The sequence below is a fragment of the Lepidochelys olivacea genome (assembly GCF_965140295.1).
Source record: "Lepidochelys olivacea isolate rLepOli2 genome assembly, chromosome: 14".
In the NCBI taxonomy this organism is placed as follows: domain Eukaryota; kingdom Metazoa; phylum Chordata; order Testudines; family Cheloniidae; genus Lepidochelys; species Lepidochelys olivacea.
In genome coordinates this window covers 31,988,836-32,004,835 of record NC_140424.1, presented here as the reverse complement: position 1 = coordinate 32,004,835, position 16,000 = coordinate 31,988,836, and the positions used below count along the sequence as shown (strand labels likewise).

The window sequence follows — 16,000 nt, the reverse complement described above, 5'->3', positions numbered from 1 at the left end:
CCACTCAGTCCTTGGCCTCCCAGGCTGCCAGGGATGGGAGCAACTCTCGATGGTGGCTGGGGTGACATGGACACTAGGCCATGGGGAAATGGGTGCAGCTCTGTGGGGCAGGAAAGGTTCCCAGAGGGCACTTAGGGGACTCTCCTGTCCTTCCCAGGAGTGATAGCAGAGCACCACATCCTAAGAACAGAACTCCATGAAGTCCAGAAGTCCCCACTAGGCTCCTTGCTACCAGGCCAGCGCATGGCGAGAGGATGGGAAGGAGGCCCTGAGCCCCACCCCAAGCTTCTGAGTCGATTGCAGCTGCTTACCGTGTCCCCCATCAGTTGCTGGGCTTCCCCCAGGAGGGAGTAGACGAGCACCAGCCCAGCCTGGCTGACACACAGCAGGGGGTCATAGATGGCCAGCAAAGCTGTCTGCACAAAGGATCTTCTCTGCCCGATGGAGAACAATTTTCCAAAGACCTAAAACCAAGAGGACATGAGGCTTGAGCAGATTGCCCAGAGCCAGCCTCCAAGTCCTGGCGGTACAATGGCGTCTCATGCCCCAAAGAGTGGGGAAGAGAGCTGCTGTGGCCAAGGCAGTTCATTCCCCAGGAGGCTTTCAGGGTCCCAGGGCTCAGGGAAGCCCCTTTATTAAAAGGTCGCAGATGCTGAGGGACCAAAGCCTCCAGTGGCTCTTTCGGGAAGGCAATTTATGGCAGGGGCCAGGATGGGCTGGAAATGGATCTCTAATGTGTGTGAGCAGGCCCAATCTGCTGACACAGAGATGACAGGGGACCCTATCTTGCTTCCAGCAGAGAGATCTCCTGCACCTCAGTGGATAGAGGAGTGTGCGTGTGGAGGGGGTTGGAGCTGACAGACCAAAGGTCTCTACCACGAGCTAAGTGATTTTTCTAGTTGCTGGGTATGGCCTCTGCAACTCCTTGGTTTCTTCAAGGGGAATCCAACCTGCAGCCTGACAAGAACAAGGAGACTCATGGCCCAGTCCCAGTGTGGGACCTTTAGCACCAGCGTGTCCCACTGGTTGCTGGATGAGGAACTCTGAACTGGAAATAAGGAGCGGGCTCTTTTCCTGTCTCCAGGAGGCATCCACTGCAGGGAACCCAGCCAGCTACACTCCCTGAGCTGTGTCATGCCCTGGCACAGTGCCCTTACCTCCCCCACTCTGGCTGTATTCTTGTAGCCCAACAGCCTGCTGTCCTGGTGCCAGTCGTAGCACCAGAGATCTTCCGCCTCATGTATGGTCAGGCCTGGAAGAAAGAGAGAGAGAGAGACTTTTCTCCTCATTCTGGTTGCAGTTTCTGTGTCCTTCCAATCCCATTGGTGGCTGCACAGTGGAGTGGAGAAGAACAGAGGCAGAGAGAGACTTGTCCTCCAGCTGGGGTCAGTCTGAGAGAAATGGTCTGGGGTCCCATTATCAACCTGTGGTCACTCTCAGTCCGCTATTGAGTTCCGTGTCGCAGCTGGGTTCCTTACCCCTCTGTTGGAGCAGCAGTTGGTAGAGCCGGTAAGTCCCCTCCCTGGCCTGCCGGCTGATGTCCTTGTCTGGATCGCTGACAAATAGAGCCAGCTGGGCCACATGGTGCCCCATCCGAGGGAACTCGGCTGAGATCTAATGGAAGGGAGAGCAGAGGGGACTCCATCAGCATTTTCCTCTCAGCTCCCTGTCCGCCCTGGGCCAGAGGGCTCCTTCCCCTTAGCCCCTCTGCAGGAGATGCCGGGGGAGAGGAGCTTGAGATCGAGCCTTCATTTGCTCTGCTGCCAAGGGAGCCCGGGATGCCAAGCAGGGGCTGGAGCATGGTCCCCTTAAAGGCCCAGGGGCAACACTGAACCAGGACAAGAAGAACTTGACTCAAGCCTAGCTCAATCCTGCTCTGACTCTGCCTCCCCATGAAGAACCCTCCTAAGCCACAGCCCCGGCAGCAGCAGCAGATCCTGCAGCCCGCTGGAGCCAGCCCACCTCCGCCTGGAGCCAGCAAGCTGGGCTCGGAGCTCACTTACGTCAAACTCAGGGAGGGTGACTGTGTATCTCAGCAGGGCTGTGCTGCTCCTGATAGCCCTGGCTCGCTCCTGGGACACCCTGGACACGACCCAGAGGTTGACATGCTGTGGGGAAAGGAGGCAGGTCAGACTCAGTGGCCAGCTGCTCCTGCTTTGCAAATGAGCCCCCCACGCCCCCAGCCCCAGGGGCCTGAGACATTCTGCGCAGGGGGGAATAGCTGAGTCCTTGATGGCAGAGCTTTAGAAGGGGATTCTTTCCCCCAGGACGCAGCTTGTACCCTTCAGTTCACAACTTCTCCGCGTCTCTCTAGATTGGGACAATGTTCGGGGTCGGGGCTGGTCCCATCCTCCCAGAATTCCTGATTCCTGAACAGTTCACCAGAAAGAAGACTGAACCCTCGGCCCTTCCCTGCTACGCAAATCCTTGGGGGGATGTAGGGAGTGACTGAGAGCACAATCCCCCCAGGAATGTCAGAGCAGATCAGAGGGAAGGGCTGATTCCCTGGGGCCCTCCTGTTTCTCTAGGAAGGAGCATGTGCCTCTTCTCTGAGAAGTAGCTCCCTAATCTCATGGGCTCTGTGTGTTGGAGGGGAGGGGGAAGGGTGGATTTTCAGACTCTCTCTCCCCAAGACAGCCAGGAGCCCTGTGCTTAGTGCTCAGCAGAGCTCTGGCTTGGAGTCCCAGCTCCTTCCTCTGTTCCTCAAGAAGGAAGGACATGACACTACATTGCACTGACCTCCCCAACCAAGGACGGCCCACTGGGAACCCAGCTAGGAGGACAGAGTAGAAAATGCATCTTCCAGTCTCTCCTTACCAGTCCCCCAAAGAGTTACGGTGAAATGGGGCTCACCTCCAAGATGAAGTGGAGCCTGTCTGTGTCTGGGGACTCTGCCAGCAGGTTCCCCAGCATGGCATCCAGGACCTCTGGGATGACTTTGTGCAGAGTCTGCAAAGCATGGGTCAGACTTAGGGAACCTGGGCCTACACCTGCCACAGGATGGGAAGAGGGGTCTCTGGGAAGCACTGGGGAGACTCCCAAACACATCTCCCAGCCTCTCTCCTTCACATCCCACTGCAGGCAATTCGCAAGAATTGATGACCCCTGGACCTTTAATCCATGAGCTTAGCAGGACTCTGCAGAGGGCCATGTAGGCAGAAGAGTAGGAAATAGCCAAGTTGCTATGGATGGAAGCTGGGCTTCTGGGGAAAACACGGCTTATGAAAGAAAGAAAGAAAGAAAGAAAGAAAGAAAGAAAGAAAGAAAGAAAGAAAGAAAGAAAGAAAGAAAGAAAGAAAGAAAGAAAGAAAGCAATCCCCCAGGGAGGCGTAATCTCTTCCCTGCTGGAGGGAAGGACCCAAGCCTGCAGCTTGTTCCATCTCCACTACCCCACCCCTAAAGATGGAGCTCCAGTGAATCAAGAGAACAGGGACCAAGGACCACTCTGGAAGAGGAGGAAGATAGAGGAGGAGGTACCTGGATGCCGGTGGTGTCCTTCTCCGTGCCCAGGGTGAAGACGGAGTGAAGGGCAGCTCGCAAGAGGTGGGTCTCTAGGGCTGGCTCCAGGGCAGGTTTCATGGTGCTGGCAAGAGAGAGGAGCTGCTATTAGACTGTGCAGTACGGGGGTGGGACTGTTGCCAACACAGACACCAAGCCACAGGGATAGAGGCACAGTCTGGCGAGAATGGAAACTGAGGCACTTAGCTCGGGAATGACAAGGCCAAGGCGTCCCAGACAGACAGTGGCAGGACAGGAATAGCTGCTGTTCCCTGGAGCCTGCTGCCCCTCCTGTATCTGATCCCCGGAATGAGCCCCTCTCCAAGGCCCCTGTCATGTTATGGGAGTGAAAAGAAGAGCCCCGCCAGGAGAGAGTGACCCTTCCCACCCCACCATCTCTGCCAGAGGCGCCACTCTTGGGAGGTGACCTGGGAGGGACAGTGATGGTGACTCCCAGCCTTGGGCCTGAGCAGCACTGGGGTGAGGGGAGCTGGCGGGGTGGGGGGATGGGGCTGTCTCGGTACCAGAGGTTCCCCACTGCAGCCAGAGAGTGGGCGAGGATGGCGCTGGGTGACGAGTCATTGGGAAGCTCCTCAATGAGCTCCTGTGAGACGCAAAGGAGACAAAGGAGCGTGTGAGATTCAGGCCCGACTGACACCTCCCAATGACGAGATGACACAGCCAGTGCCCCACATGGCCAGCAGGATCCCCCACCACCTCCCGCTCCTCCAATTCCTTCCTGCCCATCAAACTTCTCCTCCTTCCCAGATTCCTGCAAAGCTCACTCCCAATCCTCTTCTCTCCTCCTCCCTGTCAAAACTGCCCCCATTCAGCCCCATCCTGATGACCGAGCTGGGACCACGTGATTCCTTGGCCTCCACTCTCAGCTGTCCTCCAGCCCCACAATTCCCCCCCTGCCCACTACTGACCAATCTCACAATTTCTCCCTTCTCTTCTCCCAAGTCTTCAGCCCGAGGAATCCTTGTCCTCTGCTGCCCCCTCCAACACCACCCAGTCCCCACCCATGAGCCCGGCCATACCCCTGCCAAACCCATGTCTCTCTCCTCCCTCCAGCTGCCGTATGGCGTGTCTCACTCACCACGATCCTCTTCACCACAGCCGCCTTGCAGCAGCGCGGCTCCAGCGTGTCCTCCCCTCTCTCCCGTGCAGCCAGACATGCGGGGTAGATGGCCTGAAGGAACAGGAGCTGCTGCCCCTCATCCTGTACCCACCGGGAGTGGGGTATAGCAAGAGAGAACCTGTTAGCTAGGGACCTTCCTACCCCACCCAAACCAGCTCCAGGGCTCAGGCCTCAATGGGGGATTGTGGGGACCCGCCTATTGTCCAAATCCCCCACCACTCCTACACAAGCAGGATCAGGAAGTGGGACAGTGCCTGTGGGGGGAAACGACCTCGGCTGTTGTGGGACAAACACCCCCATCTTGGGGGTCCCACATCATGGGTGTAAAAGGGCCCCATTAGGGGTGGTGGATCAGGAGGGACAAGACCCTCGGCAGGGGGTGGGGATGCTGGGAAGGGACAGGGCAATCTTGGTTCAAGCCCAGGTGGGGAACATTTGTACCTTATCTCTGCACTGGAGCTGCTCTCGGATGACCTTGAGAGCAGCTTCATCTTTGGCCATGTGCACCCCTTCCTCCTGCTCCGAATCCAGGGGGGTCCCTGCACCAGGGAGGGAAGGACAGGGGCGTGGTGGGCAGAGCAGGATTCCAGACCCCCCTTCCCACCTCAGGCACCCAGGGCAGATCGGGCCCCAAACCTCCCTCTCAGGGATGCCTTCAGGCCCCAACAGCTTCAGAAGCCCAGAGCAGAGCCCCCCTCCGCTTCCCAGGACTCCAGGGCAGGTGCCTGTTCTCCCAGCCCCGGAGCAGCAAGGACCAAAGTGGCAGCAGCTCTTCACGCCCCCACCCCCAGGTCCCCGTGCGGAAGGGGCAGCTGTGTGACGGCTGCTGCTGTCCGTGGGGTTCGCGGGGCTCAGGTCAGACACCTGGGCTGGGGACACCCCCCCCCGTATCCCTGGGAGAGCGTCTGGGCCCAGGGTGTTCACATCCCGTCCTCAGCCCTCCCTTAGCCCAACCTGGCTCCTCACCTGGAACAAAGCAGTGGCCTCCATCAGCCTGGCTGCTGCCAGAGGCCCAGGTGCTGCCGCTGTCCCATGCTGAGCTGCCCGTGCTGGGACAGGGACCTTCCCCCTCCTGGCCGGCGGGGGCTGGAAGGGCCTCAGAGAGCGGGCAGGGTGATGCCTCCTGATGGGAAGGAGGGCTGGGCTCCTGGGGCCGCTGCTGCCCACACAACAAGCCCCAGAGCCACCCTGCCCGGCGCCCCTCCTGGGCTGGGTCCTGTCTGCAAAACCGCAGCCTGGGCCAGCTCCATTGGGGCCTGGTCGGGGCCTCTCCCAGCTCGGCGCCTGCGCCGGGAGCCGGGGTCCTTTTCCAGAAGGCCGGGCACTTCCGCCGTCTGGCCTGGACGGGAGCTGCTTCCCCGCCAGCAGGGACGCAGGGCTTGCTCTGCCCCTTGGGAAGACGGCAGCTGCTTCCCTCAGGCTCTGGGGCCACCTGCAGAGCCTTCCTCCGCAACATCCGCAGGAGCCTGGCCATCCTGGAACCGAGCGGGGAGCAGCGGTGAGACTGGGCTCAAGGCAGCCTTTCACTCCTGGGCCTTTTCCGTCCCTCCTCTTCCCTCCTCCAACCACAGCAGTCCCTTCTGCCCGCACAGGAGTGCAGGGAGTGCCATCTACACACACGGGCAGGAGTTCATTGCATGATATTCTCCCAACGTTCCCCCTCGTAATCCCTGCTGCTGCAATAGCCAGGAAGTCTCATCCTTTTCCAGCAATGGGGTCAGTCCCAAAGACCATCGGTTCCTCTGGACAAGCAGTCCCCTCCTGTCGTCCCAGGCCACTCTCCCGCCCAGGCTAGAGAAGGAACAGAAGCCAGGAGTCCGGACTTCTCCTGGGAAACCATTCCCCACGTCAAAGTCACAAAGAGCCTAGGCACAGGAAGACAAGCGCCCTCCTCCTTCCCCATTGATTTCCAGGCTCAGCAGCTCACAGGGTCTGGCTCACCTCAGAGACTCTAAGCCTGGGGAACGGTGTCCCACAAGGGAAGGGCTGGGAGCCCCATTTCTGGAACCTTTCCAAACACACTGGAGATGGCTCTGGAGAAGCCCCTACCTGGCCTAAGAGTGAGGGGCTCTTGGGGGCTGTTTGCAAAGGAAATCCCCCTTTGGAGATAGTCTCTCCCCATTTCTGCCTCTCCCTAGACAGACAGGGGAAGCCTCCGGGGAACCCGAATGCCACTCACTTGCTCTCAGTGATGGGATGATGGATGGCGGATGTTCAGGGTCAGCAGACGTCCCACGCCCCCCTCCTCACTCTCCAAGCCCAAGGCAGGCTGAAGAGGGTGGTGACCTCAGGAGTTACCCTGCCCAGCCAGCAGGCAGGGTGATGACACTAGGGCGATCGACTAGCTGTGAAAACAAGAGTCTGTCTTATTGCCAAGGGACGGAGAAACTCAGCCAGCAGCAGGGGTTGCAGAACACTGCCCTAGGGCGGAGGTGACAGCGCCTCCAGGATCCTGACATCCCAGCACTTTACACACCTTCCTGGAGCCTCCCAAACCCACTGAGCTGTAGCCATGGGACCCTAACCCTACTGACGGCAAACGGTTCTCAGCTAGGAGCACAGGCTCACACTGAGTGTCAGAGCCATGGATGGACCCCTTCACTAACCACTGCCACACACTCCCTCCACAGCTGGCAATTGCAACCAGGCCCTAATGGCTGGTCCCCCTGCCTTTGAGAGGGAGGGTCACTCCTGCTTCCATTGCTGCCTCTTGATCTGTGGGACTTTGGGCAAGTCGCTCCCCCTCTCCATGGCTCTCTGGGACTCACATCCCTGAATGGGCTTTAAAAAAAACAATGGTTAAAGTTTGGCCCCAACTAGTTCTTGTTTCTCGAGACTAGCCATTTCAGCAAAGTTTAGAATTCTTGACATTCAACACCTGGAAACATCCCTTTCTCCTTCGCAGACGGCCTTAACATCCCTTATCTCACCCAGGCTCCCTGCTGCCTGGAGTTAGAGAATTGACCCTATTCCCACTGGACCTACCCAAAGTGTCACACAGCAAAGCGTGAGGGAGCCAGAAAGAGAAGACAACAATCCTGACTCCTGTTCTAACTAACAGACAACAACCCCCCCAGAGGCAGGGATAAAGCCCAGGAAATAAGGTGTGAACATTTTCATGGAAACCGTTTTCTGTCTCAAAATCCATTCAGATGAATCCACTTTGTTTCTTGAAATCATAAGAAGTAGGATAAAAATTCTTTGCAAAAATATTTGTTTGCAAAACAAGAGCATCTCCTGTTTGTCACAGTGCATTCAACTGTCTCGTCGTACACAAAGGGGAAACACTATGATCTAGCAAAAAGAAAAAGGAGTACTTGTGGCACCTTAGAGACTAACGAATTTATTTGAGCATAAGCTTTCGTGAGCTCCAGCTCACTTCATCGGATGCATCTGTAGCTCACGACAGCTGTAGCTCACGAAAGCATATGCTCAAATAAATTGGTTAGTCTCTAAGGTGCCACAAGTCCTCTTGTTCTTTTTTGCAAATACAGACTAACACGGCTGCTACTCTGAAACCAACTATGATCTAGAAAATTAGATGAGATGCTTCAGTCTGAGCTAAGTAGTTGCTGCTCTTCACAATTTCAAAAGAATAAAATACAAATAAAAGAGAATATTAGGTCATAATCTGATATGCCTCAGTGTGATCGGACACCTCCTGGTCTGTACTGCTCCAAGTGACACTCTTCAGTGGATCCCCAGCATCCACCCATGGCGAGGTAGGTGGGAGAGGATTGTTATTCCTACTTGACAGAAGGAGAAACGAAGGCTGAGAAAGGAGCAGGGACTTGTCTTAGCTGATGCAGCCAGTCCGTAGCAGAATTGCTCTCAAATGAGCTACAGACCAGCAATTGTTCATAGTAATTATGCAGCAAGTATTTGAGAAGAATTGGATTGTTCGAGAGGATATTGAACTGCTCCAAGACAATGAATGGAGAGCAGCATCCACATTGGTCAGACATATAACTGGTTGTGACTTATTTGCTTGGTCATAAAAGAGAACAACAAAGACTAGAGTTTCCTCCCTGTCAATAGCTCCCTCCTCAGCCAATCAAGGTTGAGACTTTGAGGGGTGGGAGGCTAAGGGTTCTCATCAAATAGCCCAAAGAATGGCCCTGGTCACCACCGAGGCGATCATTCTCGGAGCCCTATTCCAGTCTCACCTCTCTGTGAGGGCCTCCCACAACCTCCCTGGCCCCCGCTCCACACACAGAGCTCCTGGTGGTGGGAGGAGAGCAGAGGAAAATGACAAAGGAAGCAAGAAGAGAAAGGTAGGAGGGACAGAGGAAAAGGGAAAACAAAAAGGAGAAAAACCAACGTCCCTAGTGATTCTAAGGGACAAAGTCCTAGGTCGGAAATAAAATACTTCCTCCACAATCTAATGTTTTCCTTTCCTAAAAATCAGCTGGCACCTGATTGATCAGACTGGTCAGGTTCCAAACCTCTCCGAGGCTCTTACCTTCTATACAGGAACGTCTGTTTTTGAGCAAAACCACTACAAGAAAAGGAGAAAACTCCGAAGAGGGTCCTCCTTGCTCTCACGAATGTGAAAGTGAATGCTCTCTCAGTCCTCCAGGAGAGACCTCGAGAAGGAGACGTGCTGAAGCAAAGCCACAGGGATCTCCAAGCTTGCCCCTGTCCTGCACCCCTGTCCTGCCTGGCTGATGTCAAGATCTCTCTGTGAGATCATCGCCTCCCCGCCACCTTTGTCCAATAGGCTGAGGTCCTGCCAAAGGTCCTTGTGATGTCACTGCCACACCCACCCCTCCCCTGCAGTGCTGATGTCCTGCCCCTGTCCAGCCACATTGGATGTTTCAGCCGCTTCCCCTGGATCACCCCACTCAATGACTCTTCCTTGTGGGGATGACACCCACTACACAGTATAACACAGAGCTTCTTCCCCAGGCCGCAATTAGGTTTTCACAAGTTAGTTGACTTTATGGCCAGAAGCAACCGTTAGAGCATTTAATCTCATCCCCTGCGTATCCTAAGGCCTCCTGTATATCAGAAGAGCTGGGCTTTTCTTTTACTCAAATGTTTTCCAGAAAGGCATCTAGTCTTTATTCCAAGAGATGGAGAATCCATCATTTCTCTTGGCAGTTTGTGCCAATGACGAATCACCCTCTTACAAATCCGGGTCTTATTGTCATTATACTTCTTCTGATTTCTGCTTCCATCCATGGGGTCTTGTCATGCCTTTCTCTGCTACATAAAAGAGCCCTTTTATACTCAACATTTTCTCTCCATGAAGTCAAGCAACTCACCTCTCATTTGTCTTTTGTGTATACTAAACAGATTGAGCTTTTTCAATGTCTCATTAGAAGGCATCATCCCCATCACTCAATTAGGAATCTTTTCTGTACCCTCTCCAATTGTTTTAACATAATATTCAAAATGTGGACACAAGAACTGGATTCAACATTCCAGCATCAGTCTCACCAATGCTCTTTCACTTCCCTTTCCATTCTCACTACTCTATCCAGCCAAGAATGGTTTTAACCTTTTTTAACACAGTTTCACATTGGCAGACCGTGCTGAGTAGCTCGTCCTCTATGGCCCCGAAATCCTTTTCAGGGTCCCTGCTTTCCAGCGGATTGTCCCCCATTCTGTAGGGTGCCACCTGACTCCTTTGTTACTGAAGCTATGGGGTTGCATTTGGCTTTATTTAAACCTAATTATTTTGTAAGTATTTTAGAAGAAGTAGCCCATTAGAGAGAGAATCGTGAATTACTCCAAGACAATGAATGGAGAAAAGCAGCAAGAGCAATCAAATACATGTTTGGTTATGGCCTATTTCCTTGGTCTTAAAAGAGAGTAAGGAGGACCTGAGTCTCCTCCCTCACAATAGCCCCAAGCTCCCCCAATCAGCATTGAGACTCTGAGAAGCAGAAAGCTGAGAGTCCTCACCAGATGTCCCGGGTCACCACCGGAGGGAGTCACTCTTAGAGCACCATTCCAGCCACATGTCTTTGGGAGCAACCCCCCATCCCCAACTCCACATGCACAGACAGGTCCTGGTGGTGAAAGGAAAGCAGGGGAAAAGGACAAAGATGCAAGAGAAGACGAGAAAGGAGGGAGAGACAGGAAAAGGGAAAACAAAAAGGAGAAACCCCAGTGTCCCCAGTAATTCTAAGGGACAAAGTCCTAGGTCTGAATTAAAATGCTGCCCCACAATCTAGTGTTTTCCTTTCCTAAAAATCAGCTGGCACCTGATTGATCAGAACTGGTCAGATTCCAAACCTCTCCGAGGCTCTTACCTTCTATACAGGAACGTCTGTTTTTGAGCAAAACCACTACAAGAAAAGGAGAAAACTCCGAAGAGAGTCCTCCTTGCTCTCACGAATGTGAAAGTGAATGCTCTCTCAGTCCTCCAGGAGAGACCTCGAGAAGGAGACGTGCTGAAGCAAAGCCACAGGGATCTCCGAGCTTGCCCCTGTCCTGCACCCCTGTCCTGCCTGGCTGATGTCAAGATCTCTCTGTGAGATCATCGCCTCCCCGCCACCTTTGTCCAATAGGCTGAGGTCCTGCCAAAGGCCCTTGTGATGTCACTGCCACACCCACCCCTCCCTTGCAGTGCTGATGTCCTGCCCCTGTCCAGCTACATTGGATGGTTGAGCTGCTTCCCCTGGATCACCCCTCTCAATGAGCGTTCATTGTGGGCTCAAGCTGAACACAGTAAAACATCAGAGACTTCTCCCCATGCTATGCTCAGTTTTTCATAAATTAGCAGACTTTATGGACAGAAGAGACAATTAGAGCATGTCATCTGACCCCCTGCAAAACACATACTTTCTGTAGAGCATAGGAGCTAGTTTTTGACTACACGCGTTCCAGAAAGGCATCTAGTCTTCATTAGAAGACATCAGGAGGTGGGGAATCCCCACCACTTCCCCTTCTGGTTTGTTCCTTTGGTGATTCATCCTCACGGTTGAATATGTGTGTCCTCTTTCTCATATGAATTGGTCTCTTTTGAGTTTCCAGCCACTGGGTCTTGTTATTCTTTTCTCTGCTAGATTAATGAGCCCTTTCATACCCGATATTTTCTCTCCATGAAGTCACTTCAACACTTCAATGATGTCACCTCCCGATCTTTTTTATCATCTAAACAGGCTGAGCTCTTTCAATCGCTTATTCGCAGGCATTTTTCTCCAGCCCTCAATATGTTTCATTGCTTTTTGCTGCCCCATCTCCAATATTTCCAAATCTTTTTTCAAAGGTGGATGCCAAAACTGCATGCAGAATTCCATGATCAGTCTTCCTCATGGTTTCAGAGTAACAGCCATGTTAGTCTGTATTCGCAAAAAGAAAAGGAGTACTTGTGGCACCTTAGAGACTAACCAATTTATTTGAGCATAAGCTTTCATGAGCTACAGCTCACTTCATCGGATGCATACTGTGGAAAGTGTAGAAGATCTTTTTATATACATACAAAGCATGAAAAAATACCTCCTCCCACTCCACTCTCCTGCTACTAATAGCTAATCTAAAGTGATCACTCTCCTTACAATGTGTATGATAATCAAGTTGGGCCATTTCCAGCACAAATCCAGGTTTTCTCACACACACCCCCACCGCACACACACAAACCCACTCTCCTGCTGGGAATAGCTTATCTAAAGTGACCACTCTCCTTACAATGTGTATGATAATCAAGGTGGGCCATTTCCAGCACAAATCCAAATTTTTTCATGCTTTCAGATGACAGAACGAGGAGTAATGGTCTCAAGTTGCAGTGGGGGAGGTTTAGATTGGATATTAGGAAAAACTTTTTCACTAAGAGGGTGGTGAAACACTGGAATGCGTTACCTAGGGAGGTGGTAGAATCTCCTTCCTTAGAGGTTTTTAAGGTCAGGCTTGACAAAGCCCTGGCTGGGATGATTTAACTGGGAATTGGTCCTGCTTCGAGCAGGGGGTTGGACTAGATGACCTTCTGGGGTCCCTTCCAACCCTGATATTCTATGATTCTATGATTCTATGATTCTTTTCTTCCGCATGGTGTGTCACCTCCCTATGCTCCTCACTGCTCTTTTCATACATCTAATGATGGCTTTAGCCCTGTTCACCACAGCATCACCCTGGGTGCTCATGTTGAATGGCTTGCCTAGCATGGCCGCGAAATCCTCTTCACAGTCAGTGCTTTCCTGGATACACTTCCCCACTCTGTAGGTGTGGCCTGCATGCTTTGTCGCTAGCTATAGGACCCTTCCTTTGGTTCTTTTCCAACTTGTTTTCTTTGAATGACTCCACTTTATCAAGGGATCCGATTGCTCTGTGTCACTGCCCTCTCCTCATCATTAATTACCACTCTGCTACTATTTTATCACCCACCAACGTTAGCAGCAGTGATATTTTATTTGGGTTGCAGTTCATTGATATTTATTTTCAAGAATTAGTCCTTGAGAGCCTCTTCATATCCCTCGTGCCCATAACGGGCTCCACACAGCACAGTGAGAAAAGGCCACCCAGCCCAGCTGTGCCCTAGGGGCTAAGCACAGAACAAATGTAGGAGCTTGTGTCATCCATAGCTTCTGAACAACATGTGGGGGTCATCAGCTTACAAAGACACTCTAGACCGGTAGCATAGACAGGCCCCAAATGTATCTAAGTGTCCCGCCTTGAAAAACAGAAGACAAAAAAACATAACCTTGAGTAGCTTTATTTTATGGTCGTGGAAACTGAGGCACACAGAAGCAAAGAGATTCGCTCACGGTCAAAAAGTCAGGAATAGAAAATGGCCAATCTGCTGATAGTCAGTCCTGGGCCCTAGCCATGTTTGTCCTGGCCTCTCTGCTTCAGCTCCAGTAACAACCCGAGTGGAGGTTTTCTTCCTCTCCGTGTCCTTTAACTTCACGTCACTGGAGAAGAAAGATTGTTTCTGACCAGCTGGCTCTAATGCTTAAAAACCTTCATTTTTTTCTTTTGCTAGGAGGATAACGCTGGACATTTTCTCTCATCCACTTTCCTTTGGAATAATTTCAATCCAGTCCAAAGGATTTCCTTTTCCAGTGTGTCTTCAGCACCTTTCCTAGCAAACAGTTCCTGTTCGAGCACAGGTTTCCAGTTTCAGGCTGTCCCAGGGGGAGATGGCCATGAAAGGGGTAGTAGCTCAACTGAACCTATCCCCAGGTGAAGGGAATAAGTGCAGGGGTCACATGGGAAGGAGCAGCATGTAACTAGGATCCAGGCCTGTTGGGCGATATAAGAACAGCCTGTGCTCAGCCAGGAGAGAGACCCGCAATGGGAGCAGGCCTGGGAGGGGCTTGGATAGTCCTTTCAAGTCAGTTTTGGTACACAGCAGGGGATGGAACAGCCAAGCTGCTAGGGTTGGGAGCTGGGCCTCCTGGCAGTGTCCAGGAACGAAAGCACAGCACCTGCCAGGAAGGGAGTCCCCACAGAGGGACACCGTAATCTCCCAGGAAGGGAAAAGGCTCTCACTGCCATTTCTTAACCTCATGGGGTGTTCTCCTGCTCTGCCAACCCCACCCCTATTTCAGCATCTCCAGGTGCCTGAGGAAGCAGGCACCAGAGGCCATCCTGCAGCTGGGACAGAGATGGAGGTTGATGACCTACCTGCCCGTGGTGACCATGGTGCAGGACAGCCCTCAGGACATGCGAATGCAGCTCCAGATCTGCAGAATGCACCTTCCCTTTGCTGGCACGAGACCTTGCAGGTTGCGGGAGGTGAGACAGGCACTAACTTTTGGTAACCCTCAGTGGGATCAGAGGGTAATGGTTTGTAGAAAGTGGTGTTGGAGAGCTTTACAAAAACTAGGCAAGCCATTTACAACACACACTTTGTTTCTCTACAAAAGAAAAAGGACACTAAACTATCTAAACTACTACATGCCACAAGGGGCCACAACAGTGGTTCCCTTAACCCACCCAGCAATATTGTTAATGTATCCAACTATACTCTTAGCCCAGCAGAAGAATCTGTCCTATCTCGGGGCCTCTCCTTCTGCCCCTCCATCCCCACGAATATGAGACCGTTCTGTGGTGACCTAGAATCCTATTTTCGATGTCTCCGACTCAAGGAATATTTCTCACACCTCTGAACAACATACTAACCCACAGAGAGCTTCCTACCAAGACGACAAAAAGAAGGATTCTGGGTGGACTCCTCCTGAAGGTCGAAACAACAGACTGGACTTCTACAGAGAGTGCTTCCGCCGACGTACACGGGCTGAAATTGTGGAAAAGCAACATCACTTGCCCCATAACCTCAGCCGTGCAGAACACAACGCCATCCACAGCCTCAGAAACAGCTCAGACATCATAATCAAAAAGGCTGACAAAGGAGGTGCTGTCGTCATCATGAATAGGTCAGAATATAAACAAGAGGCTGCTAGGCAGGTCTCCAACACCACTGTCTACAAGCCATTACCCTCTGATCCCACTGCGGGTTACCAAAAGAAACTACACCATCTGCTCAAGAAACTCCCTGAAAAAGCACAAGAACAAATCTGCACAGACACACCCCTAGAACCCCGACCTGGGATATTCTATCTGCTACCCAAGATCCATAAACCTGGAAATCCTGGACGCCCCATCATCTCAGGCATTGGCACCCTGACAGCAGGATTGTCTGGCTATGTAGACTCCCTCCTCAGGCCCTATGCTACCAGCACTCACAGCTATCTTCCAGACACCACTGACTTCCTGAGGAAACTACAATCCATCGGTGATCTTCCTGAAAACACCATCCTGGCCACTATGGATGTAGAAGCCCTCTACACCAACATTCCATACAAAGATGGACTACAAGCCGTCAAGAACAGTATCCCCGATAATGTCACGGCAAACCTGGTGGCTGAACTTTGTGACTTTGTCCTCACCCATAACTCTTTCACATTTGGAGACAATGTATACCTTCAAGTCAGCGGGATTGCTATGGGTACCCACATGGCCCCACAGTATGCCCGCATTTTTATGGCTGACTTAGAATAACGCTTCCTCAGCTCTCGTCCCCTAATGCCCCTACTCTACTTGGGCTACATTGATGACACCTTCATCATTTGGACCCATGGAAAAGAAGCCCTTGAGGAATTCCACCATGATTTCAACAATTTGCGTCTCACCATCATCCTCAGCCTGGACCAGTCCACACAAGAGATCCACTTTCTGGACACTACGGTGCTAATAAGCGATGGTCACATAAACACCACCCTATACTGGAAACCTATTGACCGCTATACTTACCTACATGCCTCCAGCTTCCAACCAGGACACACCACACGATCCATTGTCTACAGCCAAACTCTACCATACAACCGCATTTGCTCCAACCCCTCAGGCAGAGACAAATATCTACAAGATCTCTGTCAAGCATTATTACAACTACAATACACACCTGCTGAA

General features: G+C 52.4%; 1 protein-coding gene across 1 annotated transcript; it reads right to left on the bottom strand.

Annotated features, from left to right (window-relative positions):
* Positions 1 to 3,113: 3,113 nt before the first annotated feature.
* On the bottom strand, positions 3,114 to 12,750 carry LOC311530267 (uncharacterized protein; the record flags this gene model as incomplete). Its single annotated transcript, XM_084646726.1, has 5 exons — positions 3,114 to 3,137; positions 3,478 to 3,583; positions 4,023 to 4,102; positions 4,598 to 4,720; positions 12,706 to 12,750. 5 exons carry the CDS (start codon positions 12,748 to 12,750, stop codon positions 3,114 to 3,116), a joined length of 378 nt encoding a protein of 125 aa, XP_084502852.1.
* Between the last annotated feature and the right edge of the window lie 3,250 nt (positions 12,751 to 16,000).